The following is an 18,238-nucleotide window of genomic DNA, read 5'->3' on the forward strand; positions in this document are numbered from 1 at the left end:
TGCATCTGTTTTGAACCAGGAGTGCAATACCTAGTTCAACCACTGGTCATCACACTGACATACCGCACCTTTAAAGCAAGCATTTCAGTGATGTTTTGCAGTTGTTTGGGGTTTGATTAGTGTGTTGGCAGATTCAGAAAATAAAATGATTAAGTTTATAGACATGGAAGACAAGGACAGATAGCGAGTAGTGAGAAAAGCAGCGTCCCAGAACCGGAGGTTAAGCCAAACCCCAGAGCTGCAGAAACGGCGGCCGGTTAGCAGGGGGAGCTCTCTCTCTCTGGAACCCACCAATGTCCTGTCTGAAGCTGACTATGACCCGGCCCTCGTCCAGCGGCTCCCAGCAGTGTGTGGTGGTTCTGCTGCAGCTGCCGATGAACACTGAGATCAGGTCGCATTCGGTGGTGCCGTCAAACCCGGTCAGGATAAAGCGGTGCGGGTCCCAGGCCTCGGCCCGGTCAGATACGGTGTGCACGGCTACAGACAGACCAAACTCGTGCTCGTCCCGAGACACAATCTTCTCCAGATCTGACAACAGGTTAATGATCTAATAAAGCTGGATCATTGACTTTCTCTGATGACTCTAATGATTCTTAGAAGTGGAATTTATGGAAGATACGACAGTTTTCTGAACCATGCTATAGTAATGTGTACATTATAATATGTGCAACATTGTGTTAATGAATGGCCCAGCGTACTGTATTATTAACTATAGTCAATTGATAAACTGTCATAAATACTACATTACACTGTGCTTAAGTAGGGCGCAGTGGGCATCTGTAGGGGGTAGTGGGCATTTCTGTAGGGCGCAGTGGGCGTCTGCAGGGCGTAGTGGGCATTTCTGTAGGGCGCAGTGGGAATCTGTAGGGCGTAGTGGGTATCTGTAGGGCGTAGTGGGCATCTATAGGGCGCAGTGGGCATCTGTAGGGCGTATTGTGCATCTGTAGGGCGTAGTGTGCATTTCTGTAGGGCGTAGTGTGCATCTGGAGGGGGCAGAGGGCATTTCTGTAGGGAGCAGTGGGCATCTATAGGGCGTAGTGGGCATCTGTAGGGCGCAGTGGGCATCTGTAGGGTGCATTACTCAGCTGATGGAGTATACACTAACCTGAGCATTACTCAGCTGATGGAGTATACACTAACCTGATCATTACTCAGCTGATGGAGTATACACTAACCTGATCATTACTCAGCTGATGGAGTATACACTAACCTGATCATTACTCAGCTGATGGAGTATACACTAACCTGATCATTACTCAGCTGATGGAGTATACACTAACCTGAGCATTACTCAGCTGATGGAGTATACACTAACCTGAGCATTACTCGGCTGATGGAGTATACACTAACCTGAGCATTACTCAGCTGATGGAGTATACACTAACCTGAGCATTACTCTGCTGATGGAGTATACACTAACCTGATCATTACTCGGCTGATGGAGTATACACTAACCTGATCATTACTGAGCTGATGGAGTATACACTAACCTGAGCATTACTGAGCTGATGGAGTATACACTAACCTGAGCATTACTCAGCTGATGGAGTATACACTAACCTGATCATTACTGAGCTGATGGAGTATACACTAACCTGATCATTACTCGGCTGATGGAGTATACACTAACCTGATCATTACTCGGCTGATGGAGTATACACTAACCTGATCATTACTCAGCTGATGGAGTATACACTAACCTGAGCATTACTCAGCTGATGGAGTATACACTAACCTGAGCATTACTCGGCTGATGGAGTATACACTAACCTGAGCATTACTCAGCTGATGGAGTATACACTAACCTGAGCATTACTCTGCTGATGGAGTATACACTAACCTGATCATTACTCGGCTGATGGAGTATACACTAACCTGATCATTACTGAGCTGATGGAGTATACACTAACCTGATCATTACTCGGCTGATGGAGTATACACTAACCTGATCATTACTCAGCTGATGGAGTATACACTAACCTGATCATTACTCAGCTGATGGAGTATACACTAACCTGAGCATTACTCAGCTGATGGAGTATACACTAACCTGAGCATTACTCTGCTGATGGAGTATACACTAACCTGATCATTACTCAGCTGATGGAGTATACACTAACCTGAGCATTACTCAGCTGATGGAGTATACACTAACCTGATCATTACTCAGCTGATGGAGTATACACTAACCTGAGCATTACTCAGCTGATGGAGTATACACTAACCTGAGCATTACTGAGCTGATGGAGTATACACTAACCTGAGCATTACTCAGCTGATGGAGTATACACTAACCTGAGCATTACTCAGCTGATGGAGTATACACTAACCTGATCATTACTCAGCTGATGGAGTATACACTAACCTGATCATTACTCAGCTGATGGAGTATACACTACCCTGAGCATTACTCAGCTGATGGAGTATACACTAACCTGAGCGTTACTCAGCTGATGGAGTATACACTAACCTGAGCGTTACTCAGCTGATGGAGTATACACTAACCTGAGCATTACTCAGCTGATGGAGTATACACTAACCTGAGCATTACTCAGCTAATGGAGTATACACTAACCTGAGCATTACTCAGCTGATGGAGTATACACTAACCTGAGCATTACTCAGCTGATGGAGTATACACTAACCTGAGCATTACTCAGCTGATGGAGTATACACTAACCTGATCATTACTCAGCTGATGGAGTATAGACTAACCTGTGCATTATTCACACACTAGATGCTGCCAAACAGTCTAAAACAGCAGTGTTGACAGATGTGCTGATAATATAGATGTGAATGTATTCTTGATTATTGAAATTACCTGAATCTCAGAATAAAATATCATGACTGACCAATCAGAATCCAGTATTCCAGTCAGCCGTGTAATGTTGTAGTATAGTATACTCCAATATAGTATAATATAGTTGCAGAAAACTACAGTATTAGGTCATCTGCTTATATTACTAGAGTTGTTGTGTTACCATAGCAACTGTAGAATCACCGCAACACATTACTTTAGTTGTGTTACCATAGCAACTGTAGAATCACAACAGATCAATTACTCTAGTTGTAACCATAGCAACTGCAGAATCACCGCAACATATTACTTTAGTTGTGTTACCATAGAAACTGTAGCATCACCATAACCTATTAATTACTGTAGTTGTTGTGTTACCATAGCAACTGTAGAATCACCACAACAGATCAATTACTGTAGTTGTGTTACCATAGAAACTGTAGATTCGCCGCAACTATAGTATGGTTCAGAAACACTACAGTATTAACTCTACATTACTACAGTATTTCTTCATGTGGGCTCGCAGAAGCAGTGTGTTTGGCATCCAGAGCGGCTGTGGTCATAATTCATACCTGACTGACTGTAGAGCTTGAGGATCCAGCTGTTGTTTCCGTGTTTGGCGAGCTCAAAGTGTTCTGTAAACTGCTCAATGTACATCTGCAGTGTTTCTTTATCGAGCGAGCGAGAGCTGGAGATCAGCACATCTGGAGTCTCACAGTCCCTGTCTGCATTGTGGACAAATACACACATGACCAAAGCGTGACGGTGAAGGTTTTGAATTGTGTGATTTGTGTTTTAAGAGTAAAAGCCTTTCCGTCTGACCTGTGTGATCTGTGACTGCTGTCTCCGTCTGCACCGCAGAGACCTTTGTGCAGTTACAGGACAGTGTGTGAGTAAATGAACACTAAGCTGACCTCATTATAATCACAGTTACAAACACATCACGATCCTCAGTCTTAAATCCAGATGCAAATACACCATAACATCTAGTTTACAGGAGACGTGTCTTCTGAAGCTGCTCATCTGCTAATGTTCTCTAAAAATAAAGACGTTGCAGTGTGTTTGAGTTATCCCCTGACCTCATCTGTAGATGATCCTCTGGTAAACAGAAAGCTTTATCACATGTCAGTTTGATGCTCAATATCTTTATTAGACTGTTGCTGTTGTTGTTTTCTTGTAATTAAGTTCTTTTTCCTTTGATTAATATTCAATTCATTTCGTGTGTGTTTATATAGCGCTGTTCACAATGTAGACTGTGTCAAAGCTAGGCATGGGGCGATAACCGGATTTAAGGTATACCGCGGTTTGGAAAAGTTAAGGTTTTAAAACCTCCAAAGTCTTCTGTTATCCCGTTCCTAAGGTATGTTTATTGTCTGTTTTGGGGTTTTTTACATGTTTTTCACAATTGTTTTATTTCATTTTTTTAGGGCAACAGTACATCGAGCAGAAAGGAACCTCCAGATCAAAAGCTACAGCTCTAAAATATTGAAATGTTTCCTAAAATAAATGATATAGTGTTCAATGGGGGAGGTCGTTGTTTTTTACCCAGATATTTAAGGGTGCTTTCACACCTAGACTTTTGTTTCAGAACCTGCCGCGTTTCCCCAGTAAGGGCGGTTCCTTAGGCATATGTGAATCCAGCAATCACGCTCAGATCCATGCCAAATCAATCCGTCTGAGATCGCCTGAATGAGGTGGTCTCGGCTCGATTGAAACAAACTCTAGAGCGAATTGATTGTAGTAAGAAAGCAATAAAATCCAACAAACTAATGAAGCAGGCTATAGCACAGTGCATTATGGATAAATAATAGGCATATCTGGCAATATGAAGGGAGAGTTATGAGTAGGGCAGGGTGTCATTCCTACCGGTAAATGTGCACCTCATGTCAAATGTGAAAGTGAAAGCTGAAATATTACAGAGAGCTGTTTATCTGTCAGGAACATTGAGCGAACAGCAGTCGTGCTCTATCTGTTATTTCTCTCTCTAATGTAAAGCAGGGGTCACCAAACTTGTTCCTGGAGGGCCGGTGTCCTGCAGATTTTATCTCCAACCCTAATCAAACACACTTGAACAAGCTAATCAAGGTCTTACTAGGTATACTTAAGACACCCAGGCAGGTGTGTTGAGGCAAGTTGGAGCTAAACCCTGGAGGGACACCGGCCCTCCAGGACCGAGATTGGTGACCCCTGATGTAAAGCCTATAATGCATAAGCTAGCGGCTCTGTATGAGAAAGTCTTCCCTCTGATTTATACCTGGCGAAGATGTCTGTGTGTGTCACCGTTTAAAATTAAAGCTTTCACTTATATTGGTTTATTGCTCATTGCCATATATGTAGATGAGGAGGCATGACAGCTGAGTGTGGAACTCTGACCGCTGTGAGGAGAGTTCACTCGCACGTGACTAGTTTTAGCTCTTTTGGTCTGTTTAGAAAGTTTGCCATGTGAGAGCGGTCTGCACCGAGAGCAAAGAGCAGCACTGTAACTATTGTAATCCTGTTTAGGAACAAGAGAATCCATCTACAGGTGTGAACGCATCCTGAAAAGAACTTATTTTGGAGCAGTAATCACAACTCTGGGCTATTTTTATCCAAGGTTATCATACCGTCAGGATCTTATACCGGCCCATGCCTAGTTTAACCAGCTTAACATAGTTCTAGTCCGGATAATATCAGATTTGGCCCGTCCAGTGAGCCGGTGTGGTGTGAATTACACATCTGCTTCCTTGTTTTTGAACAGACACAGATGAGCAGAGTTGAACCCTCTCTAATAATACTGCTCAGCAGCTCATGAGTGGTGAGAGGTGGTGTGAGTGACCTTATGCAGAAGCCTGTCCTCCGGTGTCTGCAGCGCTGCTGGTCTGTTCTTCTGCTCTGGAAGCTTCACCGTCAGCTCCACCGCTCCGTAACCTCTGAATCTCACCGTATGAACTCTGGTGTCCAGCACCTTCTGCAGATCTGCAGCACAGGAGCGTCTCTGTCACACTAGATATTCTCCAAAACAGCTGCTTTATATGTATAAGCTGTCATGTAAGGTTAATCCGTCACATCTAAAGCGACAGGTTTAGCTCAATGCTGAGCTTATTTTTAATTAAAGGGTCAGTTCACAAAAAATGAAAAATGACTCTGTTTACTCTCCCTCTAAACCCGTCTGAGTTCCTTTCTTCTGTCGAACACTAATGAAGAAACCTGTAACCATTGACTGCCATAGTAGAGAAAACACTCACCTCTGAGGCTAACAGTGACCAGTTTCAGCATTCTTTGAAATATCTTCTTTTGTGTTCAACAGAAGTCAGACAGAATGAGCACATTATGATAGACCTTTCAGGGGAATTATCCATTGTGTTTAATTGACATGTGTTTTTTTGTGTCTATAGACCATTTTGAGGGATGTAAACAAAAACAATGACCCTTCAGAGAAACCAAAATGAGCCACACATTGATTAATAGCGTTATGACAGCTGTTTTAACATTAGGTTATGATTGAATCGCCTCTTGTTACAGTTATGAAATAGTTCCCAAGCAGGAAATGTTCATGGACCAATGACATGACCACATTGAAATGGTCTATATTTGACCCAGCGGTTGGGTTAAACAGTATGCTGTATTAGAGTGTGTGGTGTTTATTCTCTCACCCTCCTCTTGTGAATAATCCAGCAGCGCTTTCCGTCTGTCCTCTTCATGTTCTCGGAGGTTTAGGATTTCTCCTCCTGACCTGCGCTTGTTTCTGAAGTAAAGCTCTAGTTTGGGCTTCAGTCTGTGGAAATCATCCGGCAGACCCTCCAGAAGCAGACTCCTGCTCTCCATCCTGCTCACCCTCAGCTGCTGCTCCGCACACTGACGATGAAGAGTCAAATCCCCCGAAAGATCCGACTCGTCTCTCGGTTCAGTTTCGCTTTCGCTTCTCCGCTCACGTGATTTCAGATCAGCGAGCTCCAGGAAGAGCACGGAGAAAAAACAAGAGCGGAAAACACCTGTGGACATCAGCTCACCGACAGCTGCTCGCTAATATCAGCTTTAATATCACAGCTCCATCATTCAGCATGTCTGACTCCGCTGGAGACACTCAGGTTCTGTTTGTTTACACGAGTTTGACTTCAGTTATTGATGATCCTGATAATCGATAATCAATAATCGCGCTTATCTCTGATAGTTTCAGGACGAGAGCAGGATGAGCGACGAGCTCCAGAAACTTAAGGTACAACACTGACTAATAATTGATCGATAGTTGATGATTGATTGGTAGTTGATCGATGACGTGTCTACACAGAATCTGATCGAAAGTGCGGATAATGAGAGGTCCAGACTGCTGCTGGAGAAGGTGGAGTCCGAGACGGAGAAGAGGAAAGCAGAAGGAGAGCTGGAGAGATGGATGAAGGATGAGGAGACCCAGGAGGAGCAGTTCAGGAGAGACCTGGAGGAGCTGCAGGTGTGTGTGTGTGTCTTATGTGTGCTGTATGTTTGTGCTTATATTTGTGTGTGTGTTTTATATCTAATCCTGGTTCATCTAAAACTTTCTGAAATTAAATGATAATAAAGCTGAACTTCTCCTCATTGGTACACCATCCACTGTAATAACGTCACCTGGGCTGCTTGCTTCCATCTTCGACATATCAATCGTCAGCTGCCATTCGTTATAGTTTCATCACCCCCCGTATAGTCTACTGTACTTCTGTTCTGTTTGGCCTCCCTAATAAATCCCTTCATTAACTACAGCTGGTATAAAGTGCTTCAGCTACTGTAGGCATGAGCCGGTGTAAGATTCTGACAGTATGCTAACCTTGGATAAAAACATCACGGTATCTCTGTGTTGTGATCACTGCTCTTAAATATATTGTGTTTAAACGTCTGGGTAAAAAACAACACCTTTTCCCCTCAGAAAACTATATATTTTGTTTATTGGAGCAGTAAACATGTCAGGTTGAGTAATTGAAATGAATCCTGCTGTCTTCATTAGTTTTAAACACACAGATTTCTTTCATTTAATAGCCATCATTGAGTATTTTTTCTTCTGGAGTATCTGTTGTCCAAAATAAATGTAAATAAAAACTCTTACACATACTTTAGGAACGGTATTACAGAACGGTTTTAAAACCTTGACTTTCCCGAACCACGATATACCTTGATCACGGTTATCGTCCCATGTCTAATCACAGTACTGTGCTCACTGCTCTAAAATAGATTCTTTTTACATGTCTGGGTAAAACACTGAAACTTTTCCCCCTTTGAACACAATATATTTTATTTTCAGTAATGTTTATAATATTTTAGAGCAGTAAACATGTCAGGCTGAATAACTCTATATCATTTCCTTCTGCCGTCTTCAAAAACAGATTTTATTTCACAATATGAAACGGCATCTTTGGAGATGTTTTCTGCTGGAGACACTGGTGTGTCTAAAAAATAAACAAAAAAAAGTCAATAAAGATCGTACACATACATTAGGAATGGTATTGCAGGAAATTTGGATGGTTTTAAAGTCTTGACTTTTCCAAACCGTGGTATACCTTGAACACGGTTATCATCTCATGCCTACACTGTAAAAAATGCGTGATTTCAACGGTAAAAAGCTGTAAAAATGCTACGGGTAAAATCCGTAACCTGGTATGGTCAACATTCGGATCATAAGATCTAAGGGGGTGGGGGGCGGGAGTGAAGGTGCGTGCGAACTGGGGAGCAGATATGACAATGGTTGCGCGTTGGGTTCGGTGTGCATGGGGACTGAACCAAAAAGCTAGGGGGGGGGGGAGATGTGGAATTCCAGGAGTTTTCTGGGAGACAGAACAATACGGGAGATGGGTCTGAAATACAGGAGACTCCTGGGAAAAACAGGAGTGTTGGCAAGTATGGCATGTTTCCTTAATATATACGCAAATAACCGTAAATTGAGTTTCCCACAATTCCCTGTATGGCACATCACCTTTTCTGCTTTTGTTGACATTATTATGGATATTTTAGTTGTTTCTCCATCAGTTCTGTACATTAGAGATTTATTTTAGATCTAATGCTGATAAACAATGTTTATTTCATGACTTTAATGTTATGAGTGTCACCATACTGGTGTTCAGAGCTGTGTGAATGACACTGAGCACCTTCTACACACTGATACACTCTTCTGCTGGTGGGTAAAGTTGTGTGTGATGAGGATTGGTTCATTATGTAACCTCCTCATCTCCACCTGCATATGGCTGTGTTAACCTGTCCATCTGTTTAACAAGAGATGTGGAAATGTTGGTCATTTAAAATAAAGACATATTACCTCTATAAAGTAATGAAATACGCTAGTTTACTGTAAAAATGAGACATTACTTTTACGATTTGTACCGCGTTTTTACCAGTAAAGTTCTGGCAACCACAGCTGCTGTTTTTTTACTGTAAATTTTACGGATTTATTTTTACAGTGTAGCTGCAGCTCATATGATCACCCACACCTCAGAACACATCAGTGTAGAGCAGCCGACTCTCTCTAACTGCGCTGCTGTTATAGCGGTGTTCTGTTGACTTTATACTGTGTGTTTATCTGAACACACTGTCCTCTACACTGACCTTGAGTGTCAAGAGAGGCGCCTTTAAATGTGTGTATGTGTGTGTGTGTGTGTGTCTGTGCGCGTGTGTGTGTGTGCGCTTCAGGTGGAGATGAAGAGTCTGGAATCAGTAAACCGGGCTCTGAAGAAGGAACTGGATGATCTTCAAGATAAGCTTCAGCTGAAGGAGGACGAGATCGACTCTCTGCAGCAGAAGTTCAAGGTGTCCTTCTAACTGTGTGTGTGTGTGTGTGTTTGTGTGTGTGTGTGTGTTTGTTTCTTTTCGGCTTAGTCCTTTTATTAATCAGGGGTCACCACAGTGGAATGAACAACCAACTATTCCACCATATGTTTTACACAGCGGATGCCCTTCCAGCTGCAACCCAGTTCTGGGAAACACCCATACACACTCATTCACACTACACTACGATTTAGTTAATCAATCCCCCTATAGCGCATGTGTTTGGACTGTGGGGGAAACCGGAGCACCCGGAGGAAACCCACACCAACACGGGGAGAACATGCAAACTCCACACAGAAACACCAACTGACCCAGCCGGTGATCGTGCTACCCACTGCACCACTGTAACACCGTGTATGTGTGTGTTTGTATGATATATCTCAGCTCTGTAAGTGAAGTGTGTGTGTGTCTGTGTGTGTGTGTGTGTGTGTGTGCGTGTGTGTGTGTGCGTGTGCATGTGTGTGTGTGTGTGTGTGTGTGCAGATGCAAGCGAACCTCCCGGTGCAGACAGTGAAGTTCTCTGGCAGTACAGGTGTGTGTGAGCGAGAGGATGAGCTGCGGTGTGTGTTTACGGTCACTCAGCGTCCGTCACTGCTGCTGCGCGGCGGGCAGGCGCTCATCACCTTCGAGGAGGACAAGGGTAACACACCATCATCATCATCATCATCACCATAACGCCTGATTCACACGGGGCTTCAGCGTCAATGCTTGACCAAGGGGGCGTGTCTGAAGTTGGGGCAGCACCAGCCAATGAAATTAGTCTGCAATTGGCTACTGTCTGAGCTGGGGCATTTGCATAAAGCGATCTGATTGGATGATGCTTCTGTTGGCGCTTGAAAAGTAGAGAAAGTCCCAACTTCTATAGTGAGCAACGCCACTGAAGCGGCGCCGACGCACCCACAATGCAGTTCAGCAACACCTGACGTCACCTATTCAAAGTGGAAGCGTTGACGCCCCGTGTGAATGTGGCGTAATCATGAGGGTTGACAGCGTTATTATTTCAACTGTACTCTCTCTGATTCTCTAACTCACTGTAATAATCACTGCTCCATCAGCGCTGAACACCAGCTGCTCACCTCATCATCATGGACTATCAGCTCTGCTGGTGGAGGATTCTAGTGTGTTGACTTCAGTGTGTGTGTGTGTGTGTGTGTGTGTGTGTGTGTGTGTGTGTTTCAGTGGCTGAGCAGATCCTTCGGCTGGCCAAGTGTTCAGTTTCCTGCGACAGAGCCAAGATGGAGGTGAAGCCGTGTGCAGTTACCCTGGAGCCCACAGTCAAGTATGAGGTGTGTGTGTGTCTGTGAGTGTGTGTGTATTCCTTTGCTGTTAATCAGAGTCAGTGTGTGTATGTGTGTTCCTGCTCCTGTGTTGTTAACCGGTGTGTGTGTGTGTAGGTCCACATCACGGTGTCCAAGAAGACAGTGAGGTTCCAGTTCCAGAAAGCCCCGCCCTCTTTCCCTGCTGAGCGAATCAGGGACCGGCTGGAGCTGAGCTTCTGCAGAGCCAATCGGGGAGGAGGAGAAGTGGAGGAGCTGAATTATAATGAGGAGGGCGGAGCCGGCACCGTCACCTTCAGCAGCAGTGCAGGTGTGTGTGTGGGTGGGTGGGTGTGTGTGTGTATGTTCAGTGTTCAGATGGTTTTACTGGACCCAATCACTGTAATAAACACACTCCTCCACTCCTGCTGTGTGTGTGTGTGTGTGTGTGTTCAGTGGCGGAGCGTCTGGTTCTGTGCGGCTGCTTCACTGTGGACGTCTGTGGGGAAGCAGAGCTGGAAATCCTGCCGCTGTACGAGTACCAGCTGCGCAAGTTCCAGGTGTGTGTGTGTGTGTGTGTGTTTTCATTATCTGTGTTGGAGATGTGTATGTATATGCATATGTATGTGTGTGTGCATGTATACATGTGTGTTTGTGTGTGCGTGGGAGTGTGTGTGTGCGTGTGTTTGTGCATGTGTGGGTGTGTATGTGCTTGCATGTGTGAGTGTGTGTGCATTTGTGTTTGTTTGTGGGTGTGTGTGTGTGTGTGTGTGTGTGTGTGTATGTGTGTGTGTGTGTGTGTGTCTCCTATGTATTAGATATGTGTTAGACATGTGTATTTAAATGAAACTGTGTGTGTGTGTGTGTGTGTGTGTGTGTGCAGACGTTCTCCGGCGCTGCGGGCCGCACAGTGCTGCTGAAGGGGATCCAGGCTCTGCTGGATGAGGAGGACCTGCAGGATCACCTGGAGATCCACTTCCAGAAGCCCAGCAACTACGGCGGAGAGGTGGAGAACATCCGCTACGTGCCGGACAGAGAGACGCTGACCGCCTTCTTCAGCGAGGACCACACTACAGCTGACCCCTGACCAGCGGAGGAGTGCTGTAGTCCAGCTTCATCATCCACATCTCTCAGGGCTCTCTGGGTTCTTCTGCTTCTGTCTGCTGCTGGATCATCATCTCTGAGCTGAGCATCCTCACATACTGACACATCCATCATGAGGGGTCGAGTCTTCATCATGAGTCTTCATCATCAGTGTGATTCTGCACTCAAATAAACCGCATTCCTAAACATTACACCTCGTGTTGCTCGCATGTTTAACACTACATCTTCAGGTGTGTGTGTGTGTGTGTGTGTGTGTGCGTGTGTGTGTGTGTGTGTGTGTGTAAATATGAGCTAATGGAGGTGTTCATGTGGAGGACCCTGTACCTTTAGTCTGTTATCAACTCTGGGTTATTCATTCAGCAGACTGATCACTGCTGATCACACACACACCTGGGTTAAAAACATGATGAGTGCTCACACACACACTTGCATACTTATAAACTCCCTAGTTGACACACACAGACACAGACGGCTGGTTCAGGGTGGTCAGTGCTGAACTGAATCTACATGGTTTTATAACTTATGTATGTGTGTGTGTGTGTGTGTGTGTGTGTGTGTGTGTGTGTGTATCATCTAACACTCTAGAAATCTGCAGTTCATCTGTATTTGGGCAGGGGTGTGTGAGGCTCAGACAGCAGATCTGGGGTCAGTGAGTGACGGGTTAAACACGAGACGTCCTAAAGACTCTAAACACACCTGTATGATCAGCCACATTCAGACACACTGAGAAACACACACACACACACACCTGTAGTCTTTGTTTATTCTGAAAAATACTTTATTGAATTGACCAATAGTGACGTCCATTTACTTTAAACACTCGAGATGTGCAGAAAACATGTCCTGACCACTGCACACACACACACACACACACACACACACACACACACACCTGGAGAACACACACCTGCAGAATCCCTCATGATTATAAAGTCCTCGATTGACCAGTAGAGGGCGTCCTCATAACTCTGAGCACACACACATACACACACACAGCTCTGGTACTCCACTACTTCATTAGCTTATTCTGGGGTGTTTGGTTGGTTTAGCTGGCCAGCAGCGGTCACTCTACTGGTAAACAGAAACTTAATCTTAAACAGTGTTCCTCGGTGGTCTGCAGTGGTCCCCAGTGGCCTACAGTGTTTGTCTACAGTGTTTCCCAGTGGTCTACAATGGTCCCCAGTGGTCTACAGTGTTCCCCAATGGTCTACAGTGTTCCTCAGTGGTCTACAATGGTCCCCAGTGGCCTACAGTGTTTGTCTACAGTGTTCCCCAGTGGTCTGCAGTGGTCTACAATGGTCCCCAGTGGTCTACAGGGTTCCCCGGTGGTCCACAGTGGTCTACAATGGTCCCCAGTGGTCTACAGTGTTCCCCAGTGGTCTACAATAGTCCCCAGTGGTCTACAGTGTTTGTCTACAATGTTTCCCAGTGTTCTACAGTGTTTCCTGGTGGTCTACAGTGTTCCCCAGTAGTCTGCAGTGTTTGTTTACAGTGTTCCTCAGTGGTCTACAATGTTCCCCAGTGGTCTACAGTGTTTGTCTACAGTGTTCCCCAGTGGTCTACCCTGTTCCCCAGTGGTCTACAGTGTTTGTCTACAGTCTTACCCAGTAGTCTGCAGTGTTTGTCTACAGTGTTCCCCTGTGGTCTACAGTGTTCCCCAGTGGTCTGCAGTGTTTGTCTACAGTGTTCCCCAGTGGTCTACAGTGTTCCCCAGTGGTCTACAATAGTCCCCAGTGGTCTACAGTGTTTGTCTACAATGTTTCCCAGTGTTCTACAGTGTTTCCTGGTGGTCTACAGTGTTCCCCAGTAGTCTGCAGTGTTTGTTTACAGTGTTCCTCAGTGGTCTACAATGTTCCCCAGTGGTCTACAGTGTTTGTCTACAGTGTTCTCCAGTAGTCTGCAGTGTTTGTCTACAGTGTTCCCCAGTGGTCTACAGTGTTTGTCTACAGTCTTACCCAGTAGTCTGCAGTGTTTGTCTACAGTGTTCCCCTGTGGTCTACAGTGTTCCCCAGTGGTCTGCAGTGTTTGTCTACAATGTTCCCCAGTGGTCTACAGTGTTCCCCTGTGGTCTACAGTGTTCCCCAGTGGTCTGCAGTGTTTGTCTACAGTGTTCCCCAGTGGTCTACAGTGTTCCCCAGTGGTCTACAATAGTCCCCAGTGGTCTACAGTGTTTGTCTACAATGTTTCCCAGTGTTCTACAGTGTTTCCTGGTGGTCTACAGTGTTCCCCAGTAGTCTGCAGTGTTTGTTTACAGTGTTCCTCAGTGGTCTACAATGTTCCCCAGTGGTCTACAGTGTTTGTCTACAGTGTTCTCCAGTAGTCTGCAGTGTTTGTCTACAGTGTTCCCCAGTGGTCTACAGTGTTTGTCTACAGTCTTACCCAGTAGTCTGCAGTGTTTGTCTACAATGTTCCCCAGTGGTCTACAGTGTTCCCAGGTGGTCTGCAGTGGTCCCCAATGGACTCCAGGGGTCTGCAGTGTTCCCCAGTGGTCTACAGTGTTCTGCATGTTCTGCAACCGTGGTCTATGTTGGTCCTCAGCATGTCCTGTTGTTTTCTCCTGTGGTCTTCAGCTGATTTGTTCATCAGTCAGTGTTAGGCAGTGTGTCAGCTGGTTTCTCTCCTTCTCCTTCTCAGAGGTCAGCTCGTCTCCACCCTGTGGCCAGTCTGTGGTGTTCTGAGGGTCAGAGGTCAGCTCTCCTTCACCCTGGGGCCGGTCTGTGGTGTTCAGAGAGTCTCTTCTCTCTGCAGATGATGGTGGTGTAGCTCTGCCACTGGTGGCCATCTGTATACGGTTGAGAGAGCGCTGCAGTAGGGGCCGTAAGGTGTTACTGGAGCTCTTGGAGGCACCACTGTTTTCTAGCGTTCTCCTGTTTGCGTGCTGGAGGGACAGGCGGCACAGCAGCGTCTGCAGGAAGGCGGAGCGGAACTGGCGGGAGGACAGGTTATACAGCATCGGGTTCAGCACCGAGCTAAGGTAGAAGAAGCTGTCGGCCACCGGGTGAAGCCTGATGTAGCCGGTCAGGTAGCTGGCGGTCCACGAGGACTTGGGCACCGCGGCCGTCATCAGTCTGCGGATCTGATTTGGCATCCAGCAGACGAACAGAGCGCAGACGATCAGCACTAACACACACACAGAGAGGACAGAACAGTGCATTAGAAGACAACATGATGAATATGTGATGATGTGGTCAATACCGAAGATCATAACTATTATTGATCAGTCATGTGTATGATGTGCCTGAAATGCTGCGGTTCAGGCAAATCAGAGACTCTCAGGCTGATAATTCAGGATAATTCTTGATGTTCATTGGTTTGTGGACAGCTGACATGCATCCAACTGAGCGGTTTTGTTTTAATCTGTAAATCAGGAAACACTACTGAACTTCATCTACTGCTTTCATTCTGTGTTGAGAATAATGGCACATGCTGATGTCACTGCCTCTGCAGTCCTGCTTCTACAGTGCAGCCTCTATCATGCCTTCATTCAGCACTGCTACTAAAGTCATCCAAAGCCCTTCAGCTCAACCTTGCTTCATTTTCATTAGACTACCCAGTAAGTTCACTTAAACACGAGCTGTCTGACTGCTGAGTCTGTATTCATAGGTCTGGCATTAGTGTTTATGTCTCATGGCGCCAGATGATGGGAATGCCGGTGTGTGTCTGGAGCGTTCAGAGATTTCATAATCAGAGCAGATACTGCAGTCAGAGAGCGGAATGCACTTCATAGAGGCTGAAAGGGGATGGTGTTCAGACTGATGTGGATATCTGTGTACCGGAAACACAAGCCAGTTTCACGTGTCGTTCCAAAGTTCAAGTTTGGTGACCTCTGACCTGCGAACGTGATTGTGTGACACTAATAGAGTATCAAAACGTACAAATATCTCTGTACAGATATTTAAAATATGGAGTAATTGCTAACTTTATCGATGTCTAATCATCTAGTGTGACCACAGGTTAAGGATAAACTGACCGAGAGAAACATGGTGAATGGTGTATGTGTACGGATGGTGTAAGCGAGTCCTACCTAAGAACAGGATGGTCTGTTTGCGGGAGGCTTTGCTGCGAGCGCTCTGGTGTTTGTGATCTCCGCTAGCGCTGGCTTCAGCAGGGCCCATGGGTGCCCGCAGGACCAGGATCATGGCCCGGCACATGAAGGCCACGCCAGCCAGCACCAGCAGGTATAAGACAAAAGCGGTGAAGATGCTGGTGCGGTACATCACCCAGTGCTGGCTCAGGCTGGTGCAGAAGGTAAGGTTCTGCACAGGTGTGTGGCGGCCTGCGGGCACGTATCCTTCAGTCCCGGTGGCCACCAACAGTGGCAGCGCCACCAGGGCAGAGCAGAGCCAGGCTGCCAGCAGGAGCCTCCGTGTCCGGCCGCCACGTAGCGCTCGATAGCGGAACGGGTGGCAGATGGCCAGGTAGCGCTCCAGGCTCAGCGTGGCCACGTTCAGGATGGTGGCGTAGCTGCACAGCTCAAACAGGAAGTTGTAGATGCGGCAGGCAGCGTCGCCCGATCGGGACAAGAATGGGAACCAGATGGCACTGTAGAGCTCCACCGGTAGCCCGATCAGCAGCACCAGCAGGTCGGAGCAGGCCAGGCTCACCATGTGCTCCGCCACGCTCCTCTGCAGGTACCCGTTCCGCTGCAGTACCTGCGCCACGTGGATGGTGGCGCTGTTGCCCAGGACACCCATGCTGAGGATCAGGCAGTACAGCACTGTTAGGAACACCTTCAGCCCATAGCTCGGCTCCAGCTGCTGCCAGTCCCGCTCCGGCTGCTGTGGGTCCATGTTTATCTGCACTCACTAGCGGACTGTCCTGCGCTTATCTCTCCGCTATCCCCAGCGCTAATCATCAGACTCTCACAGCGACTTTGGAATCTCAGCCGAGGTCTGGAACAGAAGCGTCCGCCCGTCCCTCATGCTGGAGATCAGCTCCGTCCTCCTCGTCTCGTCTCTCCTGGTGTTTCGCTCGGACTCGTCTGGAGATTCCTGCTCTCGCTGAGTTAATGATTAGCGTTTGAGGAACGCGGAGGAGTTTCTGCTAGAGCTGGAGCACAGAGCTGTGTTTGAGCAGCAGTCATTAGTCACATGATGAGTTTACAACACACCGCTGAGTCCTGATTGGCCCACAGCAAATGTGTGTGTGAGAGAATGGGGTGTGTGTGTATGTATGTATGTGCTTTAGAGAGAGAGTGTACAGTGGGGGGTATGTGTGTGTGTGTTTGTACAGTGGGGAGTGTATGTGAACGCCAGTGTGTGCAGCAGTGATTTTAGGCAATAGTTATACATCACAGCACCTTCTCAAAGCTACAGCTCCTCCAGAATAACCACTCGGTCTTTATTTACTTACATTCATGTTCACATGTTGAAGAACCCTGCAGTGGAAACAGACTCTATCCTGAAGAAGAGAGAGCCACACGGGTCTGGAGTCAAGTGAAGGTGATCGATAATCACAAACCTGTTTTAGAGAAGCGTGAGGATGATCAACACACTGCTGGCCCACAGTATCACTGATGAAGACAGGGAAACATGAGGGGGAATACGCTCAATATGCTACTGGATGGATGTGTGTGTGTGTGTGTGTGTCATTGGCACTGCTGGTTTTGATCTGAAAAACACCACATCATCATACCTGTGAGTCAGAGAGCAGATAAAGAGAGTTAATATATCTCTCTGTGTGTGTGTGTGTGTGTGTGTGTGTGTGTGTGTGTGTGTGTGTGCGTGTGTGCGTGCATGTGTCCGTGTGTTATTGTAGGTCTCGGTTCAGCACAAACGCAGATAAACACCAGAGCTGTAAATCAGAGATAAGGGCACTAACCGGGCTGCTTTACCCACTGATATCAGCAGCTTTAGATCAATACCATAAACTGATCCTGACTGAAGAGCACACAGAAACACACACACACACACACACACACACACCTATAATCATATACTTTATTCACTGTGTGCTTTTGGAGGAATCTTTAGTTTTGGCTTGTGTGTGTGTGAAACGGTTTGGTGAATAGCCTGCTCAGTCTGATCCATCTGCTGTTATTTAGGAGAAGATTATTACAGCAGATCCTTTTATTTCTGGAGTTTGATTAAAAAAGGTGTGTGAGTGTGTGTGTGTGTGTTGTTAGATAATAACTCTGACATATAGAGATGATGAACACACGAGCGCCCTCTGCTGGACACATGCTCTAATACACTCTCAGACAAACACACAACGAACCAAACCACAGCTCTGTGTATATCTGATGTATTCCAGCATTCAGCTTAAGCTTCTCTGTAAACCTACAACAGCAGCAGTTTAATCTCTCTTCAAATAAAGCTGT

General features: G+C 46.2%; 3 protein-coding genes across 4 annotated transcripts in view; 1 reads left to right on the forward strand and 2 right to left on the reverse strand.

Annotated features, from left to right (window-relative positions):
* Positions 1–6,778, reverse strand: part of LOC130235447 (protein mono-ADP-ribosyltransferase PARP14-like) — a 40,455-nt gene extending 33,677 nt beyond the window's left edge. For both annotated transcript variants that reach the window (XM_056466035.1, XM_056466034.1), the window contains exons 1-5: positions 6,430–6,778; positions 5,613–5,752; positions 3,620–3,662; positions 3,370–3,522; positions 292–528 (exon numbers count right to left, since the gene is read on the reverse strand). In XM_056466035.1, coding sequence (XP_056322010.1) covers positions 292–528; positions 3,370–3,522; positions 3,620–3,662; positions 5,613–5,752; positions 6,430–6,778 — 922 coding nt within the window. The remainder of the gene's footprint in view (positions 1–291; positions 529–3,369; positions 3,523–3,619; positions 3,663–5,612; positions 5,753–6,429) is intronic.
* Position 6,779: 1 nt separating this feature from the next.
* nmi (N-myc (and STAT) interactor) lies at positions 6,780–12,110 on the forward strand. The gene is made up of 9 exons (XM_056466038.1): positions 6,780–6,864; positions 6,948–6,992; positions 7,065–7,223; positions 9,425–9,541; positions 10,043–10,199; positions 10,739–10,845; positions 10,954–11,146; positions 11,272–11,375; positions 11,699–12,110. The coding sequence occupies exons 1-9, from the start codon at positions 6,838–6,840 to the stop codon at positions 11,900–11,902; spliced, it is 1,113 nt and encodes a 370-aa protein (XP_056322013.1). The 5' UTR covers positions 6,780–6,837; the 3' UTR covers positions 11,903–12,110.
* A 554-nt stretch (positions 12,111–12,664) lies between these two features.
* gpr39 (G protein-coupled receptor 39) lies at positions 12,665–16,984 on the reverse strand. The gene is made up of 2 exons (XM_056466040.1): positions 15,944–16,984; positions 12,665–15,039 (listed from the first exon to the last, which is right to left on the reverse strand). Exons 1-2 carry the CDS (start codon positions 16,707–16,709, stop codon positions 14,486–14,488), a joined length of 1,320 nt encoding a protein of 439 aa, XP_056322015.1. The 5' UTR covers positions 16,710–16,984; the 3' UTR covers positions 12,665–14,485.
* Between the last annotated feature and the right edge of the window lie 1,254 nt (positions 16,985–18,238).

The sequence above is a fragment of the Danio aesculapii genome, chromosome 9 (assembly GCF_903798145.1).
Source record: "Danio aesculapii chromosome 9, fDanAes4.1, whole genome shotgun sequence".
NCBI classification, from domain to species: domain Eukaryota; kingdom Metazoa; phylum Chordata; class Actinopteri; order Cypriniformes; family Danionidae; genus Danio; species Danio aesculapii.

Coding starts and splice junctions, on each gene's coding strand:
- gpr39 (XM_056466040.1), bottom strand. CDS start 16,709: ATGGACCCACAGCAGCCGGAGCGGGACTGGCAGCAGCTGGAGCCGAGC. Junction 15,040..15,943: donor ACAGACCATCCTGTTCTTAG/GTAGGACTCGCT, acceptor TGTGTGTGTTAG/TGCTGATCGTCTGCGCTCTG.
- nmi (XM_056466038.1), top strand. CDS start 6,838: ATGTCTGACTCCGCTGGAGACACTCAG. Junction 7,224..9,424: donor GAGACCTGGAGGAGCTGCAG/GTGTGTGTGTGT, acceptor TGTGCGCTTCAG/GTGGAGATGAAGAGTCTGGA. Junction 10,200..10,738: donor CACCTTCGAGGAGGACAAGG/GTAACACACCAT, acceptor TGTGTGTTTCAG/TGGCTGAGCAGATCCTTCGG.